The sequence below is a fragment of the Aspergillus karnatakaensis genome, assembly GCF_047715665.1.
Source record: "Aspergillus karnatakaensis strain CBS 102800 unplaced genomic scaffold BJY04scaffold_44, whole genome shotgun sequence".
Lineage (NCBI taxonomy): Eukaryota > Fungi > Ascomycota > Eurotiomycetes > Eurotiales > Aspergillaceae > Aspergillus > Aspergillus karnatakaensis.
The window spans coordinates 84,736-101,620 of NW_027395756.1; the positions used below are offsets into that span (position 1 = coordinate 84,736).

Here is a 16,885-nt window from a genome sequence, read left to right on the forward strand (position 1 = left end):
CAATAATCCCACAGAATTGAGGATGGGTTGGAAAATACCCTCCTTGACTCCCACCGTGCCGACCATCTCCCAGCCCTCCGCCGAGATAGACTCCATTATCACCGTCATAAAGGGGTTCGTGTCTGCTCTAAATGCTAAAAACTCCGTCGAGTTCGAGAAGTACTGCGTTCGAGCAGGGGGTATGTCGCTATGGCCACCGGCACCCACACTACCTCGGTTTTGCACGATTGGCGCGTTCGTGGAGCATATCGCAAAGGTAGAAGTCGAAATCGATGAGCGTATCTGGGATCCGGAAGTGAAGGTGTACGAGGCAGGAAATCTTGCCGCTGTTTGGGCCCCATTTCGAGCAAAGGTGGATGGCGTTGTGGACCATGTGGGCGTGGAGCTGTTTATTCTGCACAAACTCAATGGAAGATGGAAGGTAACCGGGCTCGCTGATTCATGCCGGCGACCAACAGAGGAGGAGAAGACATTGTTATTCTGAAGGGATGAGAAGGAAAAGAGAGACCGGCCGAAGCCATAGAGGTGTGGGTGAAGCGACTGGGCGACGACACGGAAAGAAATCGTGATATGAAGACCAACAACTGCTATGCTATGTACCTAAAAAAAAAATGTACGGGTAGGGTATATATGTGAAGTACCCATGTCTATATATGCTCAGGCCTTTCTACCTCTAAGGAGTTCCCATCCAACACTTCCGTTTTCCCCTTCCTTGATACTCATCTCGTCAACAGCTTTCACAAGATCATAGCAGATTTCCTCAGACACCACACTGTCTTGCTTGTAACTAGGGTGTTTGGCAACGAACTCACGAATCCACTTGGCACCAGTCCAGAGAGTACCGTTGGCGCGTTTCCTTATTAAATCGAGATATCTGGCCAGAGAACAGCGTGTCTCAACATCTACGTTGACACTGTTCAGGTACGACTCAACAAGGGGAATCAACCCCGGAAATGATCCATCAGCAGATCCATTAATGATGTCGGAAATGCTCATAAGCTCATATTCAGACTCAACGGGGGCGAGAGGTGGAGAGGGAGGAGGCGTATTATATGCTGAAGGCGTAGCCGATGAGGTGTTACTATCACTTGATGAGTGCTGATTCCTGCGAGCCGGCGGGGAGAACGGATCCTTTCGGAAGTAAAATTTCTCATCTAGCACGGCATTTCGTGCGTGTGCCGTCTCCATATTCTCGGTTGTTCTTTGGATGGGGATATAGAAGTTTAGGTCAAAACTTAAGATAGCTCGTGTCACAAGCACGATGAAGATGGCAAAGGCGGCGTTTTCAAAGTCGGTCATTTGAATCTCCATTGACCGAAACTCAACTCTCCAGCCAATATCGTGCTTTTCAGGCGGTGGCGGCTTGAACCGCATATGCTGCCAATTCGTCGATTGTAGGTTCTCAAAGTGGTCGGCTTTGCTCAGGTCCAGTTCCTGGAGGTCTTCCGAGAAAATGACAATTGGATCACGAATGAAGAGATGAGCAAAATGAGTTGCGAGAAGCTCGTCCATACCGTCTTCCATCAAGCGCTTCTTGATGTCTTCATCCACGATCAAGTCAGGGTCGAGATATTCTTTCCGAAGTCGAGGGTCTTGCGAGATGTAGGTCGAGTTCGAGGCGTATCTTGACTTAGGAATCCTCCACCGATCGGTTTTGAGGGGCTAAAAGTGGTCAGTCGAAACCCACGCGGTCAAGCCTACAAGAGAACTTACGAGCTCGCCAAGTTCCTCTTTTGTCCGATCATCCACAGCGTTGCCAATCTGGTTCCACCGAACATCGGTATCCACAAGGAATCCCTTGTAGATAGGGGTCGCAGCTGTAAGTGCTAATAAAATGGGCCCCAACGGACTCAGCTGATCGTATAACTTCCTGCCCTCCGGTATATTCTTGGCCTGAAAGGTTATCTGGAGGCAGCAACTGCCCATTCCAAAAGCCATTGCATCCATGTACACATGGTCATCCTTTGCTGCTCCGTTTCGAACGTCGGCATCCTCGGGCCATTTATGAAGATTATAGTCCACCGTTGGGTCCTTGAACGGCACGGGTGTGTTCGAATCCCTAAAGACTGGCACATTCAATTCGACCTTTCTACCCCTTCTTGCTCTGATGTTGGCTGCTAGTGTGGGAAATCTGATATGTGGGTTTGCTATCTCGTCGGGGACGAATTGAGACCGCAGCGCTGGCCCAGATGGCGGGTAATATGGCTGTATGTAGTCATCTTTCGTGCCCAACCTGGGGAAAGTCGTGAGGGTGATGGGAGACTCGTTCGGCGCCATATGCGCTTTCGCTACCTCTCGCCTGATTCAGTGTGTCAGTGGTTACAATCCGCCTTCTTTCTCAAGCAGAACATACCTCCACCTCATGTTTGACTCCACCTTGAGTAGATCCTTGAAGTCAATCCCCCACGGTCTACCAGGTGTAGCTTCGAGCATAAAGCGTCCGAACTCCGGGTGGAAATGAGGCGGTTCCTCGCCCTCACTAAATGCAGTCAGAGAGCAATCTTGGCCACCGATCCAGATCAACCCACTGTTGCTTATCCTCTGAGTATGTGCATGATCCTTCTTTCCAAAGAGCTTCGTCACGAGCTAGGGATTTAAGGATATCCGCCTGAGCGAGCGAAAGGCGAGCCTTTTTGGCAGCATCATCCAAAGCGACGACGAGATATTCAACCTAGCATTAAGAATGGTTAGCCAGTGCTTTAGGAGGCGATCCAGGGATTCTTCAGAGCTCACCTCATCACCCCATAGAAGAGCGTCACGCTCTTTACCTTTCGCCCTATGCCAATTTGCGAGTAATTGCTGCCCTATGTTAACCACATCCGAGACCTCGCGATCCTCCACAAAATGGAAGAAAGCACGAGCGCATCGAGCTAACCTCAATTCCCCATTTCCGGACCTGATCCGCTCGCTTTTTGGCCTCCGGCCACTCAAGTGCCGTCCCAAGTGCTCTGGATAGTCGCAAAGGTTAGTGACCCTACGCTGCCGACAGAAGATTTTTAACGTACAGCAGACCCATAGTATCATGCCCGCACGCTAGCGACAGCGATAGTTCTGATCCTAGTATGTGAAAGAGAGGGGATGGCGCATAGGTGAAATGGATAGCCCCGCAGAAGTGAGGAGACACCCCAAAGCGCCTGGTATAGGGCTTTTGTCGGTGACAAACAATCGCAGGAAAAGCGCGAAAGGGAAGCGAGCGGCAATATCAAGAGGGAAAAGACGAATGATAAATAATGAGGGGCGTGGAGGGGGAAAACCGCGCTGACAAAAAACTTATCGTTAACTCTATGCCCTTGGAGATTCTCGCCTGTTCTTCGGAGCAGAAGAGGGCGTCCCTATTGGTGCAGGGGAATGGCTTGCATGGCGGGACCAGTCATGCTGTAGCGGGGCCTCTGATTATTTATCGGGCGATAACGCAAATAACGCCGTTGGCGGCAGAAAACCTGATCGTTACTATTGTCCTTGATCACTGGGATCTGAGCGCAAATTGCTAAGCACTGCGGAGTCCCAAATCATGTGACTTCCTTCCCTGCCCGCATCTATCACGGATGACTTCATGTGCTGGTACCTTCCGGAGAGCAAACTGGTACCTAATAGCATAAATACTGTTGTGTACCCGCGGTGCCAACTCCCTGATTTTGATCTTCTCAAACAAAATTCAGCATCGCCGAAACAGGTAGAGCCAATGGTATCCGACCTGGTCTTCAGGAACAAATCTACTGCCCCTCAACAATGCGCTGACCCAAAAGCGACACCTCTCAATCCATTTTCCAATACGACTTTTAGCTTCACAGAGTCCAGCAGATCCCGAGTGCGAGTCATAGAGTCTTGAGAAATCGACGTGGTCGGGAAACTTGCAATGGGTGCTTGAAGAGCTCGGAAAGTCCAGTTATAGCTTAACATCAACCTTAGGTAAGTCCATGCGAAAACGATTCTGAATCTCTATTTACATAACTCGCTGTTTCGTGCAACTGGAATAGATTTGTTGATTGTGGGTGTCATTGGTATCAATTGCTCCGCGCACCGTCCTTGGCAGCTCGAAGCTCATCCATCTTCGCGACACGCTTCTTGAACTCCTCGTATTGGCACTTTTCGTAGCTGTGTCGCTCATCCTGTTGTGAAGCACAAAAAAAAACGTGTTAGCTGATGGCCACATAATGGGGAGATCAATTGAACGTTCCAGGCCGAAGTCATACCTCGCATTTCCAGGGGAGGTAGTACTCTTGCTGCCGGCATCGGTTCAATGGGATCAGAAGATGTGCGCAGGAATCACGGTACTGTAGAGGGAGGCGGGCAGCGGACATCTCCTCGCGGGTAGCTATCACGATTGTTAGTGCCTATGCGCAGCTCCATGATCAAGCACTTCCGGCGGAGGAAAGGGCACCAATTGATCGAATAACATACCCGGGGTTTCGGCAAGCCCAACGGCGCTCTTCACCGACTCAACGACGGTCATTTTTGACTAGGGGAAGCGGTGCGGGTAATTGTGATTCTAAGTAGAGTCGGCCGGCTTGGAGTTTGCAGCTATTTGGGCAAGGTTGCTGTTCCCTTGGTGATGTCACGTGAATACATGTGACCTGCACCGATCAGGACTAGCGCCTCCATATTCCACTTTACGCGGTTGGAGTTCGGAGCGCGTCCTGCCCTGCAAACCACCGCGTTTTGCGAAACTGCGAGAGATCACCGAGTCCATGACGAGCCACCTGTGGCTAATTTCGCGTTTCTTGATCTTCACACTATAGCTCATTGTGTTATATTCGAGTCGCGGTGCTCCACATCACAATTGATGCCCGTTACAACGTGAATCTTGACCCTCGGTTTTCATACTAAGCGGCATCCAACACCATCTTCGGGAATCTGCTGGGACAAACCGGCATAACGGAGACGCACATCATGGCGGCTGTGGACTTCTCAAATGTCTACTCCGCTACATATAGTAGTGTGAGTGCCTTCCTTGTTTGTCCCTGGAAAATACGCCGCTTTTCGTCCCCTTGGTGAGTCTACGAAGCTGGTCTGACGGTGCTGAGTAGGTTCCGGTCTATGAGTTCAAAATTGGCACAGACAGTATCATGCGAAGACGATCTGACGATTGGATTAATGCGACACACATACTCAAGGTAGCAGGCTTCGATAAGCCTGCGAGGACTCGTATTCTCGAACGCGAGGTGCAAAAAGGAGTCCACGAAAAGGTCCAAGGTGGCTACGGGAAATATCAAGGTATATGTGTCTCAGATTTGTGACGTGGGCCACAGCCCGCTAACGCTCTGCGTAGGCACATGGATTCCTCTTCCCGAAGGGCGTCAGCTTGCTGAGCGCAATAACATAATCGACAAATTGCGACCCATATTTGACTACGTTGCGGGTGACCGCAGCCCTCCACCTGCGCCCAAGCATACATCCGCCGCGTCGAAGCCAAGAGCACCAAAGAACAGCAAAAAGGTAGTCCGTGAGGATGTTTTTACGGCTGTCAAACCCCATCGAAACATGGGGCCGCCGAGTTTCCATCACGAGCAATATGAAATCAGCACCGGATTTGACGAAGACGAGGCGCTCGAGCAGGCAACGCTTGAGTCTTCGTCCATGATAGGCGATGATGAGATGATTTCACTGTCACAAAATGGGAATTACTCGTCAAGAAAACGAAAACGAGGAATGAACGAGGTAGCTGCTATGTCACTTAGTGAGCAGGAGCACATTCTCTATGGGGACCAGCTTCTCGACTATTTTATGACTGTTGGCGATGCTCCCGAGGCAACACGTGTTCCTCCTCCACAACCGCCAGCTAACTTTCAAGTGGATCGTCCGATTGACGATTCGGGAAATACTGCTCTCCATTGGGCATGTGCCATGGGTGATCTAGAGATAGTCAAAGATTTGCTGCGAAGGGGTGCCGATATCAAAGCGTTGTCTGTCCATGAAGAGACTCCGCTAGTGCGCGCGGTCCTGTTTACCAATAATCACGAGAAGAGGACATTTCCGGCCCTGCTAGACCTACTTCTCGACACGGTTTCATTCAGAGACTGGTTTGGTGCCACTCTCTTCCATCACATCGCACAGACGACCAAGAGCAAAGGCAAATGGAAGAGCTCACGGTACTACTGTGAAGTGGCTCTAGAACGATTGCGTACAACTTTTTCCCCCGAGGAGGTTGATCTGTTGCTCTCTTGCCAGGATTCAAATGGAGATGCCGCTGTTCTAGTTGCTGCGCGGAACGGAGTGTTTCGACTAGTTGACTTGCTCCTTTCCCGCTGTCCAAGGGCCGGTGATCTAGTGAACAAAAGAGGCGAAACCGCCTCCAGTATAATGCAACGAGCCCATCCTGCGGACCGAGATGCGCCTCCGCCTCCATCATCCATCACTATGGGCAATGATCATGTCGATGGCGATGTTGGCGCTCCTACCAACTCAGAGCCCCATTCCATCATATTACCACATGAAGTTTCTTCTGCAACTGCACAGCTTCTCTCACGGATTGGTACGATCATGGCAGATGCAAACAAGAGACTGGCTTCAAGCTACGGCGGCGCTAAGGCTAGCCAACAAGATTCAGATGATGTCGCAAATCCGGAAGCGCTATATGAACAGCTGGAGCTTGATCGGCAAAAGATACAAAGTCAGGCTGACGCTCTTGCGGCAAGGGAGGCTGCAGAGGAGTCGAATGACGCACAATCCGGTCGATATGAGCAGCTCAGAAACAGCTACGAGACTCTATTAGAGCAGATCCAACGTGCTCGTTTAAAGGACCGTCTATCTTCAGTCCCGGTTCCCACGCAAGCCGTGGCTTCAACATCGTCCGAACAAGCTAAACTGGTCACCACCTTTCAGTTAGCTCGTACGCTATGCGCTGAGCAGAAGACTAGGCGTGTGGCAGTCAGGGAGTTGACTCAACAGAGAGCTGATGCAGGCGTCAGCACAAAATTCGATGTACATCGCAAGCTTGTGGCACTCGCAACGGGCCTCAAGGAAGAGGAGCTTGACCCAATGGCTGCCGAGTTGGCCGAGACTCTAGAGTTCGACCGAATGAATGGGAAGGGTCTTGGGGCTGAGTCTCCGGACGCAGATCATAAAGACTCAGCCTCGTTACCTTTTCCAGGCCCAGTAGTGTCTGTGGATGCTTGAAATGATCTCGTTGATTTCCCATAAATGTCATCATACCCCTGCGACCATCTTCACCTCCTTTCCGAACCCTCTCCATCATTATCCTTAACCTTATCACCTTCGAGGATGCAGGAGGTCACTTGACGATCTGGTTAATCTATCCTGTTTTTTCTGCAGATACCCTGTTTATAATCTGCAAAATAATTGTGGGAGCAAAGCCTTGTTGTGTCATTGTGTTTGTGGTGAAGACCAGGGTCCTGGGCTGTTTTGGAGCACAGGTCTCTTATCGCGTATACAATCACAAGTGTGACAGCGTTGTAGAACCTGCATTGTATATAGGAACTGTCGTGCAATAATTTTGGCAAGAGCTTACGTCTGTACAATTCAACAAGCTACCATTCTCGTCTTTTCCAGAATAAAGGTTGCGGTAGTCCGCAATTCCTAGCCACCACCATCCATCAGCCGCCCTCACAAAACACTCATCACCCACACAACTTGGGCAGAAACCAAGACTTCAGCAAAGAGCAACTTGCCACACAAGCTTCCCATCATTCGCCACTCGTCCGTGAGTCAACGAGCCCAGCCCAGCCTGCAGAGAGCGGCAAGTCATGAGGACGGCGGTTCCTGAGCGAATCCTGCACGAGTATCCAATCTAACTGGCGATGAAGGAAGCCACGTTTGAAGGGCGCTAGACTGGGATTGTGGGAGTATAGACCAATTATGTTGGCGAAATTGGAGGTGTTGAAAGAGAAACACAAGGATCCTAGATTAGATTGGCTGAGGCGAGCGGCTGTTTCTTTGACTGCTGCAGGTGATATATTAAGGTGGGGAGGCACTCCTCGAAGTGGGAATGACGCTCATCCATGGGATGGGCGCAAGGTTGACCAGTTACCATCTTGCTTTCAAAGGCTGGATCAATAGCTCGGGCTAGAGAAGGGACGGGCTGTTGGAGAGTCATATGAGAGCATTTCGGAGCTACTGTAGACAACTGACCCTGGTAGGTAGTGTAACTGGAGCTCGGCTGGATCATTGGAAGGCCACTGACCACTGGCTGTAGCCTTCGAAGTCCTTCATATTCAGGCACAAAGGCAGCAAAAGAGTAACCAATCAGAGTAGCTGAATAGGACAGAGTGGCTGCTTAGCCCCAGACGCTAACCAAAGTTAGACTGGGCTGCGCGAGCGAGCTCAGCTTGAAGCCTGAGGTCTGAGGTGTCGAAATCTGCAGAGCAACAAGAATGAAGAGAGCAATAATGCAAAATGGAGCGACAAAAGAGGATGAATCATCAGGTCTGATGGCAGTATCATCAAGAGTAGATCAGAATAGATGATGAGGAAGTAAAACACAATGGAATATTTATAGCAGTGCCTGATTGTGATTAGCGTGACTGTTGAACTCCAGGTCCGGGCGGACGAAACAGACTCTCGCTGGCCCAGGTTGTGCCTTTTCTTCCACTTCTTCTTCTTCTTCTCTTCTCCTTCCACCCTCATCCCTCCTCCTCTCTCTCCTCTTAGCCTCCAACTCCCTTTCTTCTTCCCTTCTCCTTCCCCAGTCGACTTTGTTTCGTCTAATTCTCCATTTGCTTTCTTTCCTACCCTTCTTTTCGTTTCTTAATCTATATCGTTTCCTTGACCCCTACTTTCTTTGCCATCGCCAACCGTGCCAGCTCCTCTCTCGTTGTCTGCAGTAGCTTTCGCCGCTTGCCGTCAAAGTATAGAATTTCCAGGAAACGCCAGAGGGTCTCCAGGTTTCAGCCTACAATCCTGAGGTTTAGGAGGAAAGGCTTGTACAGAGCGCAGGAGAATCACTGTGGGAAAATCGACCAACGCGCCGAGACCCGAACGCACCCAACACCCGATCTCAGTCTCGTGTCTTCCGCACTTCTTCCACCCGCACCCTCGGGCACAGAAAAATACACCCGATAACCACGATATAAGAAACACCCCTCCAAAAGTTGAAAAGAGCACCGAGAAAGTCAATCTCGCGTGCGTCCCCCTTACAGCAGCTCGAAGCGGCTCTTCCTACCTAGCACTCCGTCCGACCGCTCACACTTGATCCTCGACGCATAATTGCTCGAGCTTCTTACATTCTCATTTGAAAAGAATCATTTCCAGCTACTTTTGAGGGTTGCGGAGCATCCCTCGAGCCATCTTACTACGATCTACTCTTAATCGCTGACCCCGACCGTTACTTCATTCAATTCCCGTCCAGTCTGCGATCGTTGTTGGTCGCTTTCCGCCGTCTGTCCTTCACTTTGATCTCTATCCCAACTATTATCACACCAACTTCACCTAGACGCATACATCCGTTAATCCTATACCTGGACATTAGCTTTTGACTAGCTTGCCCTGGCTTCCCTCCTTCTATACAGGTATGTCTTGCTGTCATCCGGGACCCACGGGGATTTTACTAACGCTCCGCAAGTCCATCTAGCTTCTATAGCCTACAAAGGTCCGGATCGTCTTCATTCTTTGCGTCGCTCAAAACTGTGTCAACTTAAACTTGTTTTTGGTGATAAAGCCTCCGTCTGACAGCCTAATCTCTTAATCGGCACACCCGTCTTATCTTGCCGGCCCCGCTGCATCGTCCTGAATATTAAGATACCACGACTGTTATATTCGTCTCTTGCACATACAACCTTTTGATATACAACCATGAGTATGGACGCTGGCGGTCTTGCTCAGATGACTTACAACTCATCTTTCAATAATGGCCCTTCGCTAGGTGGCCCTGGCTCCAGCTTTGGATCTCGGAGAAAGGGCCCCAACGTCAAGCGTCTGAGTGTGCCACCCCCGCATATCTCGACCATTGATGAATCTCAGCCTTCTGCGTCAGTTGCCACTCCCCGGACCAGTCGCTCCCACCTTTTGGCGGGCTTAAGAACCGCTCCCAAGTCTGCTACTGTTCCCTCTGCCAACCAGCGCAGGCAGCATCTCGGTCTGGAGGGAGATCGTTATGGCAACCTGCCCAATCGTGCCGCCGAGCGCAGTGTCCCACAGACCGCGACGGGAACTGGATTCCCACGACACTCCTTGATGAACAACCAGAGCCAGGGACTCGACACGAACATGGGTCGCCCCATGTATACTTTGCCGGAGCAGGTCCTTGCACCTCCGGCTATCGACTTCCCTACCGACTTGCCCATGGACGAGAACCTTTATGCGGAATTGATGTCCACGAACCTGTTCCTTGCTGCGCAGCAGCAGCGCTTACAGCAGCAGTTGCTAAGCGTCACCGCCGCTGCCCAGCAGTTTCAGGGCTTGAACCTCGGTGTCAGCCTTGGCCAGCAGCAGCAGCAGGACTTTACCCAGATGTCTGTCCCGACTATGGGTTTCTATCAGCAACAGCTCCAGCAGGGCGTGCAACCCGTGGTTCAACCTGTTGCTGGTCAGCCAGGATTGTACTCTGTATACAACCCCCTAACCGGGCAGCTGAACTATATCTACGACAACAGCAGCATGCAGCAGGATCTTTCATCCCCTTATCAGTCCGAGGAAGATGTCCAGTCCCCGCCCATGCACGTTCCTCTCTTCCGAGCTGAAGTGTCGCCTCCTCTTGAGTCGGTCAAGTCACCAGTGCATTTTGCCGAAGATGTGCCTTCCATCAGTACCCCCTCCTCTGAAGACGGCATCGCGCCTCTTCCTCCTCCATCTGCCAATGCATTCCGGAGAGCTCACAAGAAAAACACATCTTTTGGCCCGGGACCTAAGACTTGCATCGACACCACCAAGGCGAACAACGCTGCTCATATCACTGGCCCAAAGACTGCTCCGATTGTGACTCCAGCCACCGGAACGTTCGGCCCGGGTCAGAACCGTGCTGGAGAGCACCCGACTCGCCAGCCTCGTGGTCCGCCCTCGCTGGAAGAGCTCGTTGCCAAGCCAACCTCAAGGCATGAAGGAAGCAAGAACTTTGCCACACGCCAGCGTCGCCGTGCTGTCCACAACTTAGTACGCGCAGGCATCGAACGACGCGGTGAAACCCGAAGCCTCGGAAACAGCAGTGGCGGCACTAACACCCCTGCTAGCGAGAAAGAATTCACTTTCTCGGATGACGACGCCACTGTCCGCAGTGGTGGCAGTCTTTCAAGTAAACCGAGTCTGGGCAGTCTGCGTGCAGTTGCCAACGGTGCCATTGGCTCTGAGAGGAAGGAGAGGTCCTCCCGAGAGCGCAAGTCCCAGGACAGTCCCTTCAACACCACTCCGCTCAGCGAGAAAGACGGGTACTTTGCAGGCAAATTTTCTGAAAACCCTTCTCCCCAAAACGCAACCCCCTCCGTGGCTGCTGTCGTCGCTGGCCAGAAGACGGTAGCTCAGGGTACGGAAAGACGCAAGACGCCCATGCTTGTGCTGTCGAGCGCCGAAAAGCGCAAGACTCCCATCATGTGATGCGGACGTCGTACCTATAATAACATGACCGAAACGTAACGGACCTATTACTGCACTGCTATTGGGATGATTTGTCATTGTGTTATTTCCTATTCCATCCATGTCTAGCTCTCGTCTTGAACTTTCCTTGATTCCAATTCTGATGAACTGATGCGATCGTACTACGATCCATGCTTGACCAATTTTCCGAGTCGACATTGGCTTGTCCTGTCCAGCTCGAAGGGATTTGGGGGCTCGCTCCCCCATATCTTATCATTTCAATTCTCTCTGCAAACTGTGTTTGGAACACTGAAGATCTCAGTGACAGTTTTGTGCATACTTGTTCTTTTCTTTGGTATGATTTGGTCACACCACACCCACTGGATGGATCGAAGTGTTTCTGTTTCTTTACTTTCCGCTTCCTATATTGTTGTTTTTACCTTTACGTCAGGTATATCCCAACTTCGGAAGTTTCATAACCAGCATAAACGCTATGCTTCATCTAGTATAACATTTGACGTAATAGTAGGTGTAAAACAACGATTGGTACTGAGTCAAGTGACAAGAGTTTTGCTGCGACAGCTAGTACTCTCAAGATGCAATTCCAACGCAGTCAGGCGCACTTTCCAGAGGCAGAAAGTGATTAGTAGCGGAGCACATGCAGTAAACAACGTGAGTCAGGTCGAGAATTGACAGCTATTCACTTGTGCACAAACTCAATCATCATAACAGGCTCTGGATACATAGTAGAAAAGACAGCACGGGTGAAACAGAGGTAATACGACGAGTCAACCAGGCAGAAGCGCCCTGCCATTCACCACCACAGATAAGGAAATCGTAGACAAAATCATAGGACAAAAATCACCAAGCGGTATATTAGGTAGGTCCTAAACAAAATCACAGCTATGGCCATACGAGCGTATACGAGCGTATACAAAGGGACCACATTCAGATATCTCGGTGACATCAATCAGCAGCATTCGAGCTCGACTCGCCAGCCCCAAAACTCGTCGCTAACTTCTCATCAGCCAATTGTCTGACAAGCTCAGTCAACCTCTGAACTTGTTCCTTCAACTGAGAAATTTCAACGCTGGTCTGATTCACATGCACGTTGGGCGACACTTCACGAACGGTCTGCTTCCATTCGTCGTCGATCTCAAAGTCAACCTGTTCCGCTATGGTCTCCCACTCTTCCACGTGGTCGTCATCTTCCTCTCCTCGGCGACGGTTGAATCGGATACGACGTGCTTCACGGACTTCAAGGATTCCGATGACGAGAAGGACGGGGGAGTAGATGATGCCCATCACGATGTCATTTAGTTTAGCGTATTTGTCAGTGGGGAGCCACCATTCGAAAGGGATAATAAGGAAGAAGATTTCCACGAGGTTGAATGCTATTAGAGCGTCAGGTTTGATACATTCAAAAGAATGGGGGAGGGGCACACATACGAGGGATAAAAACATTTTCGTCAGGTGCGCGGACAAACTGCATGGTCTTCTGTGCGAAGATGGCCATGTACTCATCCGTCGCGTTGCCGGAGACGGCTTCATAGGCGCTATTGTAGAGAGCAATCAAGATATTCAGAAGAACTGTTTACAGTTAGCGACTAAGCGAGAGAGCATTAGGTTGAAAATGCTTACTGATCAAGACGATAAAAGTGTAGAAGTAGTAGAGAATGATACCAAATGGAAAGGCGAAATCCTCGAACATTCCAAATTCTGGACTTTGCATGATACTGTTGGCCATGCCGATGACAATGCCCTTGGTACCAAGAGGACCATTATCGACTTGAGCCATTCCGTTGAATGCTTGGAAGAATCCGACCAGTACGACAAAGAGAAGAGCAAAGAAGATCAGACTCTCCTTCATCATCACACGCAGAACGACAAACATGGCGCCGAAGAACTTGAAGGTATCCAAATAAAGCATCATGCGCATCCAGAACATGGGTCCGGCGAAGGCGAGGAAGTTGTAGCTCAATTTGTTCAGAGTCTGTCTTTGCTCGTCGCCTGATGATGACGAGTGTGCCAGAGCAGCGATCCGCAGAAAGAATGAGACAGCAAGAAGAGCATATAGCGTGGAGTTGAAAGCGTTCCAAAAGTCAAAGTAGTTTCGGCCAATCTTCCAGAGCTTGGTTATTTCGTCGCAGATAAAGCCGAATGTCATAACATATAAGATTCCTTCAATCACGTCAAGATCTCCGGTAGGGTTGATGGAGTTGATCACTTGAGAGTACAAAGCTAAATAGACCAGCGAGGATAGAATCTGGCAGATGCTTTGATAAGTCGGAGCTCTCATTCGGTCCGGATGAAAGTGCACAGCGAATTCAGTGCTGTCTCTCTCCTGGTAGGGAACGAAGTTGGTCGGGTTTCCATCCTGCTGGCATAGCCAGCCATTCCAGAGATATTTGATACATTTCTGGTACCCAGAGGAGCCAATGACCCTCAGTGCGTGGAGGTCAACAGCGCGCTCAATGACGTTGGCGGGATCGCTTTCTTCCCCATCTTGAAAGATGGAGTATCGCTTGAGCAAGACATGAACGAGGAGATGGTTTTGATCCTCTTCAGCTTCAATGCTATTGATCGTTAATATATTATTATCTTAAGAGAGCTTTGAAGTAGGCGACATACATTCGTTTTGCTATAACCTCACAGGCTGTTGCTCGAAGCTCATGAAGGTCGGAGTCCCACAACTCACGTACTGCCTGGTGCCTAAACCACCGTAGACAGACGAGTAAGCAGAATGGAACACAGGAGCGAAGATCACTCCCTCCTGCTTGAGCGGCAGTTTGCACTACATTCTCGGTGATGATCTTGCTGTTGGGGCTTGTAACGGAGTCTTCATCCAGCTCACAGGGAATTACCTGCTCAACCTGATATTTCAATCTCAGGGCGAGCCTAGTGACTTCTTTTGCGGGATGATCGGTAGGGGTCTCATCTCCTTCGTGGGTAGGAAGCACTGAAATTGTGTGAGAGGGTGCGTGAGGGATGTTAGGTAGTTAGGTAGTGACGTACATCGATGCCGGTGCATGTCTTGACGGAACTGGGCAGCATCGGAGGAGAAGATATCCCGCCAACCCATTTTGAAACGACTGAGCGTGTGTTTGGGAGCAAGACGACAAGCTGGTAGTGAACAACAGGGTAGCTTCACCGTTCACGAATCGCGAAGGAACATAAACCCAGTCGTAGTTATGGAGCGCAGGAAGCTAAAGCTTTAACTAACAAGCAAAACCCTCGAGACCTGCCCCACCTCCGCTTCTCAGCCCCCAGCCACATCTGCGAACTACTCTCTAATAGTCTTCAGTATCTATCTCGTCTAAAGTTTACGCTTGAGTCGAAGCAGAGTTCAGCCGTACACGCGGGGTCTTGGTCCACTCGCACTATGGATGTCTAGATTGGTCCACTGGGGCGAATCAGAGATGAAGCTTATGTACACCAGAACATAGGTTAAGAATAAGACGAAAGTTCCCAAACTCGGGCATAAGAGCTTGGGCGCAGTTTCCACGCATCGATAGTAGTACGCAGACTGTCGTGCAAAAAGGATGCATCAATCCCAATCAAGTGGTTCGCCCCAGCCACTCCGGATCCCACCCCTGAAAGAACCATCCCGTCCATCGTCTCATAAATCGTGACACGTTCGAAGACTCTTCTAAATGAACTTTTGTCCTTCTACCTTGCATTCCCTTGGCAGCGCAAATCAACTTCAGAACCACTGCCACCGCGACACGCTACACGAACGCGTGTCCTCGGGACCACCCCGGGCCTTCCAAGCAAAGACTGGACGTGCTGCTCGGAAATATGCGCCACCGTCTTACTCTGGGACGCCCTCGTCGCTCTCAGACTGGCTCTCATCACCGCTGACCTGCATGTTCTCACGCTCACGCTTCTCCATGAGCTCCTGGAGAGCAACATCATCCTGCTCTGTGACAGCCTTGGGCGCCATCTTGACGGTGCAGCCACCACCAGCGGCCTTGATTGTAGTTTCGATCCGCTGAATGGCTTCTTCAAGCATCTTGATACCGTGGTTCTTGTCGAGACATTGGCTGGTCAAGACATACAGCGGAGGAGCAACCAGCTTGACCTTGATTTGGTTCTCGGGGGTGTTCTCCACTTCGGCGGTCCGCAGTGCCTCCTTGACTGCATCAATACCGTCATATCCGAAACAGGTGACTTCGATGTCGGCTCGGACTTTTGTGGGGTGAGGTGTAAGTCGCTTTGAAATGTACAGAGACAGCTCCTTCTTTACGGCTTCACTGGGGAACTCAACATCGGCCCAAACATCGGGGTTACTAGAGAGTATGAGTCATATGCAAAAAAGAAAAAATCCGGTGAATCGGCGAAGTGGACTTACGTGATCGAGATCTTAAACGCATCGTGCGAATGACCATATTTCCGGTTCAACGGCCATGCGATCTGCTGGTATAGCGTCTCAAGAGGGGTCTGGGTGGCCTCCGCAACGTGCCGTAGAATCGAGTGCACGGCTTTGCTCTTGTTGTATCTCTCCTCGCATTTGATGACGTCTTCCGGGGAGACTCGTCGCTTCGAAAGATCAATATAACCTGGTTGAAAGCAGAACGTGTTAGAAGTATTGTCTCGCTAGGATTCAGGGTTGACTCTCACCCTTCTCCTTGTCCACACGGAGCACGATCACCACCTCATTGCGACCGATGCGAATAAGCTTCTGAATACTACGAATACGTCTTCGCGAAAGTTCGGAGAGGAGAATCATGCCGTCAATGTTATCATATTCGAGGAGCTTCACGTAGGCACCCATTTCGGCGATCTGCAAATTCGGTACAACGTGATGAGCGATTGTTCGATTCAGTATTGTGAGAGATCCCAGAAGATTCGTACCTGCTTCACGTTGACCATAACATAGCTATCAACCTCGGGGTACTTCTCCTCATAAAACCGACAATTGGTTAACGACATTTTGGCGGGGTTGCGCCTGTTTTGCGGGCGGGCTGCAAGATCGTCTGGTGGTGCAAAAAAGGTCTCTTAGACAGGCAGCGACTTTCGAAGACTCGACAGTGCCTGATAATAGGATCGTCGAGGAAGGGGTGTCCGAGGAGGGTGAGAAACCGGGGTGGATGTTGTCCTTGAATCGCAGCACAATTCCTTCAAATCACTTTGTGGCGGCTCAAACCCACTTTGGGCTTCGGATGCGGTCACGTGGACAGCTCTCTCACCGCCTCGGCAATACCACCGGTATCCAAGCCGATGTCGACTCGGAGCTTGACCCCAATTGTTATGGCGTCTCTTCCGAAGCACCGGTTTTCTCATTATTTGGTGGCGAGGGAGGATCTGCCAGGCTGGTTGCTCTCATCAATTTGGACATTAACAGTACCCGAGTCCGCGCGTCATAACCAACATTGGTGCTCCTTGCCATGACCATGCCTTGTAGGCACTCGAACTAGCTCTTTGA

At 50.5% G+C, this 16,885-nt stretch overlaps 7 protein-coding genes across 7 annotated transcripts; 3 read left to right on the top strand and 4 right to left on the bottom strand.

Annotated features, from left to right (window-relative positions):
- The first annotated feature begins 145 nt into the window (after window positions 1-145).
- On the top strand, window positions 146-524 carry BJY04DRAFT_195191 (uncharacterized protein). The gene has a single exon (XM_073712178.1). The coding sequence runs from the start codon at window positions 182-184 to the stop codon at window positions 482-484; it is 303 nt and encodes a 100-aa protein (XP_073568435.1). The 5' UTR covers window positions 146-181; the 3' UTR covers window positions 485-524.
- On the bottom strand, window positions 525-3,248 carry BJY04DRAFT_195193 (glutamate--cysteine ligase). The gene is made up of 7 exons (XM_073712179.1): window positions 3,006-3,248; window positions 2,876-2,948; window positions 2,734-2,799; window positions 2,529-2,671; window positions 2,354-2,479; window positions 1,714-2,299; window positions 525-1,662 (listed from the first exon to the last, which is right to left on the bottom strand). Exons 1-7 carry the CDS (start codon window positions 3,014-3,016, stop codon window positions 658-660), a joined length of 2,010 nt encoding a protein of 669 aa, XP_073568436.1. The 5' UTR covers window positions 3,017-3,248; the 3' UTR covers window positions 525-657.
- A 75-nt stretch (window positions 3,249-3,323) lies between these two features.
- On the bottom strand, window positions 3,324-4,505 carry BJY04DRAFT_195204 (NADH dehydrogenase [ubiquinone] 1 beta subcomplex subunit 7). Its single transcript, XM_073712180.1, has 3 exons — window positions 4,402-4,505; window positions 4,194-4,315; window positions 3,324-4,109 (listed from the first exon to the last, which is right to left on the bottom strand). The coding sequence occupies exons 1-3, from the start codon at window positions 4,451-4,453 to the stop codon at window positions 4,005-4,007; spliced, it is 279 nt and encodes a 92-aa protein (XP_073568437.1). The 5' UTR covers window positions 4,454-4,505; the 3' UTR covers window positions 3,324-4,004.
- Window positions 4,506-4,522: 17 nt separating this feature from the next.
- BJY04DRAFT_108358 (putative APSES transcription factor) lies at window positions 4,523-7,378 on the top strand. Its single transcript, XM_073708085.1, has 3 exons — window positions 4,523-4,938; window positions 5,028-5,214; window positions 5,270-7,378. The coding sequence occupies exons 1-3, from the start codon at window positions 4,891-4,893 to the stop codon at window positions 7,114-7,116; spliced, it is 2,082 nt and encodes a 693-aa protein (XP_073568438.1). The 5' UTR covers window positions 4,523-4,890; the 3' UTR covers window positions 7,117-7,378.
- A 2,236-nt stretch (window positions 7,379-9,614) lies between these two features.
- Window positions 9,615-11,566, top strand: BJY04DRAFT_108316 (uncharacterized protein). Its single transcript, XM_073708084.1, has one exon. It carries the CDS (start codon window positions 9,748-9,750, stop codon window positions 11,479-11,481), a length of 1,734 nt encoding a protein of 577 aa, XP_073568439.1. The 5' UTR covers window positions 9,615-9,747; the 3' UTR covers window positions 11,482-11,566.
- A 616-nt stretch (window positions 11,567-12,182) lies between these two features.
- Window positions 12,183-14,711, bottom strand: yvc1 (putative potassium ion channel Yvc1). The gene is made up of 5 exons (XM_073708083.1): window positions 14,476-14,711; window positions 14,092-14,419; window positions 13,102-14,036; window positions 12,910-13,050; window positions 12,183-12,854 (listed from the first exon to the last, which is right to left on the bottom strand). The coding sequence occupies exons 1-5, from the start codon at window positions 14,540-14,542 to the stop codon at window positions 12,427-12,429; spliced, it is 1,899 nt and encodes a 632-aa protein (XP_073568440.1). The 5' UTR covers window positions 14,543-14,711; the 3' UTR covers window positions 12,183-12,426.
- A 462-nt stretch (window positions 14,712-15,173) lies between these two features.
- On the bottom strand, window positions 15,174-16,708 carry BJY04DRAFT_108419 (translation initiation factor eIF2 subunit alpha). Its single transcript, XM_073708086.1, has 4 exons — window positions 16,315-16,708; window positions 16,081-16,243; window positions 15,812-16,019; window positions 15,174-15,749 (listed from the first exon to the last, which is right to left on the bottom strand). Exons 1-4 carry the CDS (start codon window positions 16,390-16,392, stop codon window positions 15,272-15,274), a joined length of 927 nt encoding a protein of 308 aa, XP_073568441.1. The 5' UTR covers window positions 16,393-16,708; the 3' UTR covers window positions 15,174-15,271.
- Between the last annotated feature and the right edge of the window lie 177 nt (window positions 16,709-16,885).

What these genes read in the sequence shown, in the direction of transcription:
- BJY04DRAFT_195191 (XM_073712178.1), top strand. Translation starts at nt 182, where the DNA reads ATGTCGCTATGGCCACCGGCACCCACACTACCTCGGTTTTGCACGATT.
- BJY04DRAFT_195193 (XM_073712179.1), bottom strand. An exon ending in TCCGGAAATGGGGAATTGAG is followed by an intron (nt 2,800 to 2,875) that starts GTTAGCTCGATG and finishes AACATAGGGCAG; the next exon opens with CAATTACTCGCAAATTGGCA. An exon ending in CTCTTCTATGGGGTGATGAG is followed by an intron (nt 2,672 to 2,733) that starts GTGAGCTCTGAA and finishes TCTTAATGCTAG; the next exon opens with GTTGAATATCTCGTCGTCGC.
- BJY04DRAFT_195204 (XM_073712180.1), bottom strand. Translation starts at nt 4,453, where the DNA reads ATGACCGTCGTTGAGTCGGTGAAGAGCGCCGTTGGGCTTGCCGAAACC. An exon ending in TGGGCTTGCCGAAACCCCGG is followed by an intron (nt 4,316 to 4,401) that starts GTATGTTATTCG and finishes CAATCGTGATAG; the next exon opens with CTACCCGCGAGGAGATGTCC. An exon ending in ACCTCCCCTGGAAATGCGAG is followed by an intron (nt 4,110 to 4,193) that starts GTATGACTTCGG and finishes GCTTCACAACAG; the next exon opens with GATGAGCGACACAGCTACGA.
- BJY04DRAFT_108358 (XM_073708085.1), top strand. Translation starts at nt 4,891, where the DNA reads ATGGCGGCTGTGGACTTCTCAAATGTCTACTCCGCTACATATAGTAGT. An exon ending in ACTCCGCTACATATAGTAGT is followed by an intron (nt 4,939 to 5,027) that starts GTGAGTGCCTTC and finishes GGTGCTGAGTAG; the next exon opens with GTTCCGGTCTATGAGTTCAA. An exon ending in TGGCTACGGGAAATATCAAG is followed by an intron (nt 5,215 to 5,269) that starts GTATATGTGTCT and finishes CGCTCTGCGTAG; the next exon opens with GCACATGGATTCCTCTTCCC.
- BJY04DRAFT_108316 (XM_073708084.1), top strand. Translation starts at nt 9,748, where the DNA reads ATGAGTATGGACGCTGGCGGTCTTGCTCAGATGACTTACAACTCATCT.
- yvc1 (XM_073708083.1), bottom strand. Translation starts at nt 14,542, where the DNA reads ATGGGTTGGCGGGATATCTTCTCCTCCGATGCTGCCCAGTTCCGTCAA. An exon ending in AGACATGCACCGGCATCGAT is followed by an intron (nt 14,420 to 14,475) that starts GTACGTCACTAC and finishes ACACAATTTCAG; the next exon opens with TGCTTCCTACCCACGAAGGA. An exon ending in CACTTTTATCGTCTTGATCA is followed by an intron (nt 13,051 to 13,101) that starts GTAAGCATTTTC and finishes AACTGTAAACAG; the next exon opens with TTCTTCTGAATATCTTGATT.
- BJY04DRAFT_108419 (XM_073708086.1), bottom strand. Translation starts at nt 16,392, where the DNA reads ATGTCGTTAACCAATTGTCGGTTTTATGAGGAGAAGTACCCCGAGGTT. An exon ending in TTATGGTCAACGTGAAGCAG is followed by an intron (nt 16,244 to 16,314) that starts GTACGAATCTTC and finishes CCGAATTTGCAG; the next exon opens with ATCGCCGAAATGGGTGCCTA. An exon ending in CCGTGTGGACAAGGAGAAGG is followed by an intron (nt 16,020 to 16,080) that starts GTGAGAGTCAAC and finishes GCTTTCAACCAG; the next exon opens with GTTATATTGATCTTTCGAAG.